General features: G+C 48.2%; 4 protein-coding genes across 4 annotated transcripts; 2 read left to right on the top strand and 2 right to left on the bottom strand.

Moving 5' to 3' along the window:
• Positions 1-163: 163 nt before the first annotated feature.
• On the bottom strand, positions 164-1,580 carry PSV08DRAFT_186960 (uncharacterized protein; the record flags this gene model as incomplete). Its single annotated transcript, XM_066091950.1, has 6 exons — positions 164-558; positions 579-819; positions 872-962; positions 994-1,079; positions 1,453-1,461; positions 1,509-1,580. 6 exons carry the CDS (start codon positions 1,578-1,580, stop codon positions 164-166), a joined length of 894 nt encoding a protein of 297 aa, XP_065948359.1.
• A 1,974-nt stretch (positions 1,581-3,554) lies between these two features.
• PSV08DRAFT_186525 (uncharacterized protein) lies at positions 3,555-6,593 on the bottom strand (the record flags this gene model as incomplete). The annotated part of the gene is given in 2 exon segments (XM_066091922.1): positions 3,555-5,120; positions 5,139-6,593. 2 exon segments carry the CDS (start codon positions 6,591-6,593, stop codon positions 3,555-3,557), a joined length of 3,021 nt encoding a protein of 1,006 aa, XP_065948358.1.
• Positions 6,594-8,941: 2,348 nt separating this feature from the next.
• PSV08DRAFT_250677 (uncharacterized protein) lies at positions 8,942-10,318 on the top strand (the record flags this gene model as incomplete). The annotated part of the gene is made up of 1 exon (XM_066092413.1): positions 8,942-10,318. The coding sequence occupies one exon, from the start codon at positions 8,942-8,944 to the stop codon at positions 10,316-10,318; it is 1,377 nt and encodes a 458-aa protein (XP_065948357.1).
• A 1,475-nt stretch (positions 10,319-11,793) lies between these two features.
• Positions 11,794-12,387, top strand: PSV08DRAFT_326289 (uncharacterized protein; the record flags this gene model as incomplete). The annotated part of the gene is made up of 2 exons (XM_066092707.1): positions 11,794-11,936; positions 11,969-12,387. The coding sequence occupies exons 1-2, from the start codon at positions 11,918-11,920 to the stop codon at positions 12,385-12,387; spliced, it is 438 nt and encodes a 145-aa protein (XP_065948356.1). The 5' UTR covers positions 11,794-11,917.
• Between the last annotated feature and the right edge of the window lie 1,054 nt (positions 12,388-13,441).

Below are 13,441 nucleotides of genomic sequence, written 5' to 3'. Positions count from 1 at the left end.
CCTATCCAACCCTGACCCGAGTACCCTATGCTAACCCCAACCCTAGACCATCTTGCTATCGCCGTCCTCGTAGAGTGGTTGCTAAGGCGCATAGAAGAACGTATTGAATCGGGTAGTCATCGCGATACCCAATTAGGTAAAGTTTATTGCTGGGGGGGGACGCTCAGTGCACCGAGTGTCGACTTGAAGGGCTGCGCGCCCACAAGTCATGACCAAGGCCATACTGCCAATGTTTGGCACCGTGCATACCAGGTACTTGAGGGAGATATGGCCCATTTTCCAATTTGAGCTGGTAGTACGTACGGTTCTTGAGTATGCAAGGGCCTTTGCCTTGAACAAACCGCACACTTGGTGACCAAGGAATACCACCTAGATAGTTGGCAAGGAAGTCTAGGTAAAACGTGAAATGTACGTATGGGATATTACCTGCCAATAGGGCCAAGGTGGTGATATAGTGGGGCTTCCAAGACTCAGGTTCGCCCCGGACGGTATGATCTTGGGGGAAGGAGGAGGGGTCGGCACTGGCAGTAGCTGCCAGCAATCTATATCCTGCTCCACCTTCGGGCGTTCGACCTCACGATAATGATCACGACTGTGGGTATCTCTGGCTAGCTGCTTGCTTGAGTGACGATACGCAGTTATTTGCTGAGAGCCGACCCACCCGGCCAGTATTCGAACCGTTAGCCGGTCGGTTGCGGCATCATGGTGTGCGCGATGGGGGGCGTCAGTTGAAGAAATATTTCTCGTATTTTTGTACATCTTGCGGTGTGGGATCATCGTGGCGAAATGCCAAATATCGCTGCGGGCAATGACTGGATACTGTGTCTCGGTTAGTTTGAAAAACTCTCGCAGTTACCGCTAGATTACTTACTAGAGCCAAGACACTTGTATCAAGTTCTGGACGGGCTGATCCAGATAGATTCCGAGGTGGTGAGACCAGCTTCAGAGACTGCGTGGGCGCACTTGATGGGACACACCTAAAAGTACACGTACCATGTAGTCAGCAGTCGTCCTTCCGCAATCGCAAGGGAGAGCTCACTCAAAACGTACTCGCAGTAGTCGATTTTGATATGAACTGGCTGGCTGGTTGGGAGGGCTCAGCTCACCATGGGCGAGTACTAGAGCTACAGGATGCTATCCAGCGAGGACGATCAGCACCGCAAAGTCGATATTACCTAGCTGACGCTGGGTATGCTAATAGGACACTCACGCTCTCACCGTATAGAGGCGTACGCTATTTGCAGGCGTTTTGCGCACGCTACAGAGCTGATAATTTAATATAGATAACAAGCGTACGAGTTGTGCAGCGCCGTAGTTGTTGAGATGAGTTTAGTCTGTTAGCAATAGGGTAATGGGTTGGTTGTGGTACACAATTGGATTGACAAGTTCTATCTACTATCTACTGCCGACGGTAACCTACTCGCCCAGCAGCCAGCAAAGACTGTTACTTACAGCACATGGCTGCAATAAAAGGTGCTATTGGCAGGGCATTACGTCCGAGTACGTACTCTCAGCGCTAACATGCGCACAGATGCTGACTTGCGAGCGCCTCCGAACAAAATCTCTGCGAAATTGACCATGTCGCTGGTCTTTTCCTGAAGGCAGTTCGTCTCCTCTTTACTGTCTGACCCCTGCTCAAACGCAACTTTACATCTCTATCACATGGATCATTATGGTAGCGGTCACTCTACTCAACCGGGTCATCTGGGTTAGTATTTTTTGTTCCTGGACAAAGTCTAGTAGGCCGTGTTGAGAAGTATACTTGGCCTAGAGGACGACATGGCTGGGTTTATAGCAGTAGGCAGAGCGCACGTGCATTTGGACGCGCTTTAGAACCTTGGTTTGCCTAGATCATGATTCGTCAGAAACTTGGTTTCGTTACGCAGACAAAATTATACCACGTGTGATAGATTGGTACATACCAGTAAGTGTGCGCTTTAGCGGGTAATGTTTTAGGCTGCTACACTTCGAGGGGTGTTAACCTTAGATGAGCAAGTGATTGCGGCGTGCAAATTCTAGTAGTGGAGAGACTGAGGGGCAGGCTATACAAACAAGTCTACAAGGGAAAGTAGTTGCTGGCACTATGTTTGGACGTAGCTTCTGTAAATCGCAGAGTAAGGAACCAATCCACCACACTACGTGGTATTTGCACTAGGAATCATGACGATTGTTGATGCTTCGGCCACGCAAGGAGCCTTTGTCTGGATGTGTTCATGCAAACTTTACCTTCTGCTGCAGTATAGCCTGGAAGTGGTTGACCTAAAGTGCGCCGCACAGGTGCGTGACTTGTTGCAGGAAGCAGGATAAGTACCTCAGTGGCTACCGCGTTCACCATCTCGAAAGTTCCCACGTGGCAACAGACCCTGTCGTAGACGTGCAGTCAACGCGCTCCTGGGACCTATTGTAAACAAGATTCGACTGCTGTTTGGATTCTAAATGTAGATTGTCATGAACGTGTCAGTAACACATGCTGCGAGCTTGTGTTGAAAGGGCAGGTCACCTCTGTGGCGATTATTTCCAGATCTGGATTATACGTAGCGTATTTAGTGGTAGTAGCCGGATCTCTGGCAGAACCAAACAATCAATCTTGCAACGCAACAGCTGGCACTAGGCTAAGCTCGTGAGGAGTTGCACAACAAGCATTGTGTTGCAGTGTTTATGCGACCTTTTGCATGCGCAAATCTTCAGTTGCTCGTGAATCTAATACTCTATAATAGATCCGATGCGCAAAGTCGTTCATGGTGGTACTTACAACTATGGGCCTTGGATGTTGAACGGTGTGCCCGAGTCTCAGATGCCTATCACCAGTACGGCGGTACAGAAAGTATTTGCTGGTGCTCCGGGAACAAGAGACATTCCAGGTGATGCGGAGTTGAGGATACATACCTGGCGCTCACAACAGTGCCAAAGCCTGTGCTTCAAAACTCGCCATCAACTGCTGCTCGGCACTGCGCCAATGCGCTAAAGAGGTGTCTAACTATTTGAACCCCAAAGAAGCTATACCAGCTTGCCGTTTCAGGAGAGCTATTGATTGAAGATTCTCGGGGTATATTTATCAACAATGGCAGGACCTTCAACATACAAAGCGCATCGTCTATGTACATCACCCTAACTAATAACCTTTGTGCAAATGGAATTGATTGTACGATAGATTAGCAAAACAACGTCTCACAGAACAATATTTACACGCTTCTGGTAAAGCACACAAGGTCTGGGCCCTTCAGCTACCCAATCATTCGATCCGATGGAGATGTGAATGTTTGTCACGTCACCCGATGTTACGCAGCCGAATAAGCATATCTCTAAAATTCTAGCATGGCTGCGGCTGACAAGTGTAGAGTTTTTAGAGTCCATCATAAATCATGTCGTTGTGTAACAACAGCACTTATCAATAAGTAGTATCCTACTACTCATTTAAATATACCCAAACTGTGGACTGTTATACGTATCTCGAGTGTGCTCTGCCTCGCTCAGAATATATGCTATGTGTGCGACCCCTTCCAACTATACCGGCCCATTTCAAGAAGCACACTAACAGTGCCCTGTTTATAAGACTATTTCAAATGGCGGATGCGCTCACTCCTCCGCAGCCCAATCTTTTCTTGATGCACTTCTGCTATATTAGAAGGACATTTAGTCGAGTGGAAGCCGTCGTGAGAGCACTTCTGAGACTGAGCGCAAGACGGTTCAACTTTTTGTTGAGACGAATAAGAGGAGGCGGGAGACATCAAACTTTGAGTGAGTACATGTGAGCTCGAAAGATCTCTAACGAGCGTTCTTGATTTGACGGCGCGCTGCCTCTCATCTGGCTTCGTGTCGAAATCTTGTTGCATCATGCGTAACGCTTCCTCTTGTACGCTCTCTTTGTCACAAGTGCTCCATCCAGAATCTCCATGTGGAGGATGGATACCCTGGTTGCTGAAAAATGATCGGTCTGGGATGCCTTCCTCGAGTACTGCCCGGAAGGCATCCCTCTCAAGCATCTCAACTATGGGGAAGAGCCGCTTTATCTCATTCGCCACGTGGACCCGCTGCCTCGCAATAAATTTGTTTATGCTTTCTTCATCACCATTTCCAAACTCGATATGCATTTCGCGGCGAACCATAGGGTCTCCCCAATGCACCTGGCCAACAAGTGCCCTCTGGATGTATGATTGTAGATCTATTCGGACGTCCGCAGGGAAAGGCTGATCAGTTCCGCCATACTTATTTGGATACCCCGATGGTGATCGCGGAGCAGCTAAGAGCTCCCGGTGAGCCTTACAGATTTCTTCATATGTTCCCAAATTCGGGTTCTCCATCGTGCCGTTACGTACAACGACGTACCAACAGGGAATTATCCGCCGATTTACCGTCATCGGGCCGGTCGAACCGTATGGCAGCAGAGGGTGAGAGATTCGCACTTGTCCTCGCTTGCAAGGTTGACGAATCCATTTTATGTCAGGAAGCTTGTCTTGAATGACCTGAGGCCAATCATTCTCGTCTTTCCATCCTTGAATCACATTTATAGCGCGAGCGCGGCCAGTGGTCTCGCGCCATTGCCGATATTCCGGAAGATGCCGATGGAAGCCCATAAGTAGTTCTGTGCAATTGTTCTCATCCTCGTCGTCTAAGGAAATGCTGCCGTGCATGAGCTTCGCGTCGGCGCCTTCATTAATGACCGCTTGATCAATATGGCGAAAGGCTGTATCAGCTCCTATTTGCGCGTACATAGTGTAATACGGATATGAGAGCAGAGTGTGTTCTCCACGGAGCATCGCGTACATCATCCAATACCCTAAGTCCACTCGGATTGCCTGTTGAATCAACGAATGACACATGAAGCGCACCCAGCCGAGGTTTTCGCGACCATCAACCCGACGCTGGTGGTATTTATACATGCGGAAGAGCGTGTCAATAATCCTCTCTAACTCAGGGTCGTCAAACATCCATTCGAAGCAATTCAAGACGACGCTCCCGGTCTTTTCGTATTGTTGAACAATATAAGTGAGTCCTGTTTTCCTGCCAATCGAATCCCAATCAAGCTCTTTGAAGATCCCGGAAGTCGTGTTGGGTTGGTACCGGTAATTCAGTATGGCATCCCTCCTATATCTACTTAGAGAAGAACTTCTCGTAATAGGCTGTGATCAAAACTGTACGCACTGATTTTTCCGTGGAAATAGCACCGATAGAGTATGATTGAGCGCGATGTGGTCCTCCGTGCCGTTTGCAACATCTACATTACGAGCCACTGCCTGAGTATGACGGAAACAGAGCCCCTGTTGAGTAGAAGGCGTTTGTGTACCAGCCCTTCTCATATCGACTTCGTAGTACCAGGAATCAGCCGGACTGTCTTGTTTTTCTTTTGTTGGGATATCCTTCGCAACGAAAATTTGATTGGCTTGTGCCAACACTTGCGCATGCTGACTATCAAATTTGCAGTCGTCGCCAGGAATCGGCTGCAAGTTCGAGTTCGTACGTATGTTGCATCCTTCGTCATAGGCGTTGTTTCCATTCTCACTGGGCGGAAATACATCAACAGAAAGGGTGTTTGGCGACACTGAAGCAAATCGGCTGTGCATGATCTTTTTCTCCATGAGGTCTGTTATGTCACTGGAAACCAGTTTGTCACTCTCTTCTTCCTTACTCTGCCATGGCTGTCGTCGATAATATCGAGCAGTCTCAGCAGTCTCGTTCTCTTCCATAGGCTCATTCTCAATAGCTCTAGTATACGGAGCGAGAATACGATACACGCTGTGTCGCATCACGCCCAATCCCTCCAGACGGCTCGCCTTCACTGACTCGTCCGAATAGAGCACACCAGTGTTCGGATTAGTGCTATTCCGGAACAAAATTACTACCTTCGTCCAATAAGCCGCTGCTGGGTTGGGCATTTCACCATACTTAAGATGCGTACAAGGGACAGCTTTTTGAGCGCTGTATCCCACATCCGCTTTCTTCAAGCCAGCCTTCTCAGCCTCAGTCCTTAGCACTTTGCATGTGCTGAGAGCAATTTCGCTCTCCCCCCATGTGTTGTTGCATGCAAAGCTGCAGATTTCCTTGATGAGGCTCTTTACCTCAGCCCAGTCAGCCCCATTAATCCAACGGTCTTTAGTTCGGTTTGGTGTTTCGATACGGCGTATGGCGGCCATATTCAACAGATAGGAGGCTTCTTGAAGGTTGATGCGTCGTAGAACAAAAGCCACATCGGAGATGGCTTGGTGTGTGTCAAGCATTCTCGGTACGAACTGCTCAATGTAGTTCTCTACTAACCCGGGCTGAAATTTCTTCACGTTCTTGATTGCAGATGACTGCTCAGCACGCCTCTTAGCCTTCGAATCCTTGACAGCTACGACGACGCTATGCTGTTCGCAGAAGCTCGCCACACCACCGTACTGATCCATAAGGACTGGAAGTTGGATGAACGTGTCCCCTAGTCGGTCGATGAGGTCCAAGACTTCTCCGTATCTTAAAGAAGCCTCGTTAAGCAACCGATCGACCAGCCACTTCTGCTGCTTGGGGTCTTGCTGTACTAGGTTCGCCACCCAACTATCTATATCCTGTAAGACGGCTTCCAAATATTTTTCAGGATTGCTCCGTTGATATTCCTGCATAAGGTTCTGCATGGGGATTGCGTTAGTGTTTTTGGGAGGCAATGAATCACTATGCTGTCCCTGGATCATTTGAGGGGTTTCAAACTTAGGTCCAAGACCTGAGGTAGGCCAAGTTATGCTGCCTGGACTATTCGGGAACTCCCGGTGCCCTGTCGAGATTTCAGAAAATCCAGGCTGAGAGCAATCTCTAGCAACATGATGTATGGCTTTCTTCTCTTGTCTCTGGCTTTGTTTTCGACTTTGATTTCCGTGACGCAATGTAATATTCATGATCTACCCAAAGTGTGATCAGTAAGAGACGATGAACTTTTTTGATAGCTTGAAAAAAGATGCAGACCGTACAATGTCGGAGCTAGAACCGATCTTTGAAATAAAGGGTCGAAGTGACTCTCGCTTGCATGAGAAGCTAGCCACCCCTTTGCTTCCCACTCTTACTATGCAAGTTACACCTATGAAGTATAAGATAGGACCATTTCCTCGTGCTTGCATTGCAGTGTCAAAGCCAGCCAATCTGTCAACTCACCGTCACTACTGCTAATATGTGCACAGATAGCCGATAACTGGGCTAGCAGCTGTTCACCGACCCCTTTCTGAAAATAGCTGTCCTTCGAGTTTTCTCCAAATGCGTCGAGGGTTTTGTTTGCTATGTAGACTGCTAGTGTACTGTAAATGCTTGTTGTTGTTGTTGTTGTTGTTTGTTGTTGTTGTTTGTTGTGGTCCATCACAAAATTCGGGTTGTGATTGCCAACCTGAATGGTGTGATCGCGCACAATTAACCGGACTGGAAAGCGCCGTACGAAAATTTGAATGATCGCATCTCACCGGTCATAGTCACTGTTACTGATGGGATATGCGTAACGGATGTACAGGCATTTGTACGTACATACCTTGCGCCTGAACACTAGTGGGCTCCTAATCCCAATCACCTAGTCATGCCCCAAGCACTTGCTTTCGCATCCGGCTACAGAATGCAAGACTAGCTGAGGAGGTCCGCTGCTTGTATTCCTGGTAGGTATCAGTGTAGCGATGTCGTGTCACCGACGACTATTAGCAAGTAAAAACTGATAAATGTATTTTCTAATTAGACCGCACAGTCGTGACGCACACCAAGTTATGATCATGGTATGTAGGGAGTAACTATATTGGCATTTTTAGGGGTTGCAGTCATCAAATATTGGTTGGGTGCCTTGGTTGTGGTGATTGCCACAAGGTTAGTAGCGCATCCAGTACATACGTAGTACTAGCTGGGATCTCCAGATCCAAACGAGCAGTCTCACCACACTCTTTTTCTCAACAGATATCTGGATACCTATTGGAAGCCCCTAGTTCTCATTGTTCCTCTTACATATGGAGTTCCCATTAGCTTAGGTGTATCGAATATCCTGTGTCCCACAGGTACACATAACACACATACATACTAAACTCTTGATCACGGGCTAGTTTAAGCCAAAGGCAGGTGAATAGCCTGAGCAACGTTCTATCGTTTTATCTCACCAAACTTACTATTGCCACCTGATCTGTTTGTATAACGGAAGTCGGTGGATGTTAGCAATTATCTCACTCGTCAGACTTTACGCTGGAGCCTCGTGATAGATTATGACCTAAGTAACAAATTCTCACGTAATGACACTCGAACCCTAAACTTAGTTTGTAATAAAAAATGTGCTTCGTTACCCCACCATTACTCCTCACATGGGGTTGGGGCAGATTCATGCAATAGATCTTGTGCCAGAAAATCAACATGTCTTCTAGGCCGAATGATGGCTTGTACATAAGTGCACCAGTGAAACCATTAGGTTAGATCCGCGTTCCGATAAAATGAGAACCGTCATGCGCATTTTTTATTGGTAGAATATCTCATTAAGTCTAAGCTTATCGCTTGAGGACCGCTCTTAAAAAGCTCTCCGCTGTACCTTTTTTGTGAAGCTTCTCGCTTAGTAGAAGTCTGCTAGAAGAGTAACAAACTTTGTTCCGAGCTACCTCAGAATGAATGTACGATAGCGTGCCAAAATGATCCGGTTTCTTTCCTTTGGGCAACGGCTGCCATGGCCATAGACTGTAATACCTCGCCTTGGATAGTTCGTCATATACTCCATAACTATTACCAAGTTCCAATCGTTCAACATAACGATAATCGTTATGTAATAGCTCGCAATTCATCGCTTTCTCATCACTCCGCGCACAGTCGAGATTGTGATTTGTAAAATCATCTCAGAAAGTAATTGGGCCATGGCAAATAGCACCGCCAATCTGTTGCAGTCTCAGTCTACCCAATATAGCGAAGTCGCATCCTCTATGCCTACCCGTTCCTAGATACAGTGTCTAGCTGCACCTCGACCATTTGCGCCATGGACTATACCGGTAACTTACCAGTGGAAATACTTCAAACAATTTTAGAGCACATGCCCCAAGAGCACGTAGGGGCTTTTCTGCAAACGAGCCAGCACAGTCACAACCACAGGGGATACAACCTATATCGACACATCGACATATCCTACCAAGATCCCCAGCAAATCTTTCAGCTTTGTGCACTTAGTTTCAGCAAAGATTACATTTCCAAGTACGCTCGAACATTGACCATTAACACTTTTCGGCTCAGGCTCCCCTCCGAAAGTACCCCACCACTTCTTGATGAAGAGTTAATTCTCCAATGGATCGCAAAACTGTTCCCATATCCTCCTATGGATAAGAGAAGACGAGATATTCTAGTTCAGTGTGAAAAAAATCGCAAATTATGGCACTGTGGCTTTTTAAAGTCAGTCATAAATGCCATGTTGGCATCCATCCTAGTCAACGGGACAAACTTGCAGCAAGTCTCTCTACAGACAGCAGCCTTGGGTAGCCAACCTACCTTTGCCGAATTGGTATGTAGCAAGGTTGCTTACGACTATGCAATGGATGTGGAAACCTTTCCTAAGATACGGCGCTTCTCCTTCACACCTTCTTATATGGACAATGGCGTGCCGCTTTTACCAAATCTTCATCATTTTGCATTGCACTATGCGACAGCGGGCGTAGGCCTATGTATCCATCCGCTCAAGTGTACTGAACTAGGTACGCTCCGATCGCTCACGTTCCGCCATGTCTATGCTGCTGGGGACAAGGTCCGTGGATTGTTGGCACTCACCAACTTCCCCTTTCTCAAAGAGCTCTGCATCTTCGAAGGGAGCTGGGACGATGATTTGAGTTATCCAGATCTAGTGTCATTGATCCACAACCGCTGCCCATCCCTGCAGACGCTCGTGCTGGATTTCATGGACAACGCCGACGAAGATCCCAGCAACAAGCCCAAACCACTTTTCTACTTGCTGGCGAGTGTCACCTCGGCTCGCATCCACGTACGCCATCTGCCCGACAGCTACCAAGATCTAGCCTACATTCTTGCGTCTGGACATCCTGCATGGCCTGAAAGTGTGCAGCGCTTGGAGATAACAGGCCTGGCCGTGCCTATGCTGAACGCTATGGCTGCGGCATATGTGATGAGCCAGCCTGTGGGCATTAAGCTTGCAAGCGTGCAGGAACTACGACTTACGTTCGAATCAAACGCACTTTTTGACCAGGACCTTCGAGACTTTGACAGCGTTTTGGTTGACGTGATTGACGCTTGCAGAAGAAAGGGTGTCTATATTGGGGTTTATCAGCGTCGTACTGGCGATTTGGACGCTGTCGACGAGTTTCACATGGGGCATGAAACTAAGGCGATTCTTGGACAAGCAGATGAGTAAATTCTGTAGAAGAGCTTGATGGCTAATAGTGAATGGGCGTAGAGGGTGTTTGGCTACGATTATCAATATAGAGAGGTGGGCTACCAGCTATAGACTAGATAATTAGTGCACTGGGTACAAGTCTGGATGTACAAGTAGATGCAGGCATGCACAGGTGGCATCGCTAGCCGAGAGTATTAGTCTGTTTATTATCTTTACTATCTAAGCCCTATAAGTAAAGCATGTGTAGTTAAACCTCAGAGAACACCAAACTATTTTAGTCTCGAGGGCGTGCCAAGAGCACGCCAGTTTGTGGACAGGCCAGTAGAGATGGCTCTTGTCGTGACCAGGATAGGGCCGGCGCTACAAGATACACATGCCACGTGGCCTTGATGGGATGGGCAAGACGCAGCTGTGTGAGTCGCAGCAGCCGGACAAGATCTCTAGAGAGCAGGGAAAAGCTACCCTACGACTGATGTATAGCTGCAACTCAACTTAGCTAAGTAGTTACAGCTGTAGACACTGTCGAGAGTGAGTGGCTGATAGGTCTGCTAAATGGCTTACCGCTTGCTATTGCTCAGACAGGTGTGTATCTGCGGGAGAGTGAAGTAGGACTTGGGACGTACCTAAAGCTCTACGAGCAGCAACGGAGTGAGCCAATGGAGTCAGATCACATGGATGACACGCCACTCCAGGACTAACTAGTTATGCATCGACCTGGACACCCTAAATTCGTAGTAGACACTAAATGCAGTGTCTGGAATATGGCCGAGGAAAACGCACTCGTGCTTCGAGTGGTGCAGCGCACGTGCAGGGATATCCAGTCCCAGCGTTTCGGCTAGATATCTGACTGTGATACTCCACACACCTGTTACTAGCATATACATCGATCTCGTAGATGTTTACATTCTTCTTTCCCTCTCTAACACGCTGCTCTACTTGTTTATACGCTACACGTTTGTCACCGTACGCTGAAATGAAGGGAAAAGCGCGTTTGAGCCGCTAAATGAAATGGCATCCCAATACGCGATGCAGAGTACGTATCATCCTCTGAATAAAAAGCGATGCCGCTGTCTTGGTCCTCCGCCTACATTGAGCGCGAGAGCCATTATATATAACTTGCCGCAATGTCGTCGGAGCCGTCATCGTGCACAGAAGTCCTATTGTGGTGTGGCGGGGTAGTGACGCTCTGTGAGTAATACGTAGTAGTAGGGACGTGCCTCGACACGCAGACGCGACGCGCGTTTTGATCCTAGTACGTACAGAAGATGAGCATATATATTGGCGGCCCAGCCTTCGCAACACCAGCGCGCTTGAAACTTCTAAGGCTCAGCGGCAGTCATAAGATAACACGTCTCTGTCGATCCATTCATGCGACTTCGCCAGAAGCAGACGCAGACGCCCGTACTGGCCTTGTAGAATCTGACGAGATCAAGCTGCTCTATAGGCGGCTGCAAGCGATGGCGTGCGCGTGTTCTGATCTGACTTGTCTCGATTGCAGTGTGTCTGATAATGACGAAATGATAGGCTGCATGGAGACCGCAGCGAAGCTCGTCCTTTACTCTCTCATTAGTGCTACCAAACTCCAAAAATTAAGCCTAGCATTCGGAAGACTTGTTGATGGCTATCTTCGTCCAACGTATGGGAGCCAAGAGAGAGAACAGGTGTGAGGCTCCATGATGCTACTTTCACATCTTAGTCTTCACTCGCGTTGGAATCAGATCTGCAGCGTTGAACTAGAGATAGCGACCGATCGGAAGACATTGATGGGTTTTCTGCTTGCGCACAAGGATACGCTTCGCTGTCTCACACTTGTACGCACGTCTCTTGTACGACTGGGAGACTATCGGAATACATGGGAGCCGACTCTTACAGAAATTGGGCAATGCCTTTGCCTAGAGTTCCTCAGTCTCTCGACCCTCTGCGACACTATACAAGACTGGGCGCCAGGTGTTTGTAGGCGCATGCTGTTCGATGTGAAGGATAATGTATGGCAAAGCAAAGAAAGCGAGTTTGAAGCGTATCACAGCGCAGTAGTCGCACGCGTACTTCGAGGGGAAGTGATTGATTCGCTCCAGCCGCATACATAGTCACCCTCGTGCCTGAAGAAGGTACATCTTATTGCGTAAAGTATAACTCAAGACGCTCTTTGTATAGTATGTTGTCGAGCTAGTAATGTCCAGCTTGCGTGCTTTCGGCCATATAGCAAGTGCCTAAATATCGCACGTAAAGGAGACATGCGCGCATTGGAGCGCAGTCGCAGGCGGCACGTAGACAATAGTATAAAAATCGTCGAGGTAGCAGAGGATTGTAGCACCATTGCGGGCGCTTGTAGGCGCCCTAATTACGTTCTGGAATGCCCCCCCCCCCCCTCCCCTCCCCCCATTCCAAAACTAAACTCTGTCAGGCTTAGCGTTAGGGTTCAGCAGAATTCCAGGAGCGTTGAATGAGAGTCTTGCTTACTGGCTGTAAGCGTAATCAGGAGTGCTAGGATTTCAGGGTCATCACACAGCAGTTGAGATACCAAGCAAGCACATAGTTAGCCACCGCTGATAACAACAAAGTTCATCACTACTCTCTATAAGCGTAAGCTGGTCAGACGAAATGTTCAACTGCTGTGTGGTGACCCCGAAATGCTAGCACTCCTGATTACGCTTACAGCCAGTAAGCAATAGGATGCGACTCAAAACGCTGCCCCGCAATCCTTCCAACCATGCCACAGTCACGTGACACGGTCGGCGATCAATATGTCTTGGCGCCATTGAGAAGTTGTTCACAGGGGACCATAGCTCGGTTTGGCATAACGAGTAGGATTGCTGACGGGCGGACGCTACACGTGGTGTGGAGTTGTTGGTGCTTACGATAAACCATCGATATTCTCCATAGTTGCTCTTAGATTCCGTGACTTACGAGACGCTGCCAGCAAAAGATATGGTTGCAAACTCTAGACCTAACGTCTAATATGTACTTAACGAACTTGAGGATGCCTCTGTTCGCCACTTAGCTGCCCACGCTCGCTCTGTTTGAGTCCTGCACCAGCCCCTGACGGTCGACTTGATTGGATAGAGTCTGGGCGGCGCTTCTGCTGGCGGGTGTCTGCGCCCGTCCTCTCTCCATCCTGTGGCCTCTTTGGCGGCCCTATCA

This window comes from Bipolaris maydis (genome assembly GCF_028858645.1).
Source record: "Bipolaris maydis strain C4 unplaced genomic scaffold PSV08scaffold_13, whole genome shotgun sequence".
NCBI lineage: Eukaryota > Fungi > Ascomycota > Dothideomycetes > Pleosporales > Pleosporaceae > Bipolaris > Bipolaris maydis.
Note: the sequence above shows the minus strand (reverse complement) of the source record. Positions and strands in the feature narration are given on the sequence as shown.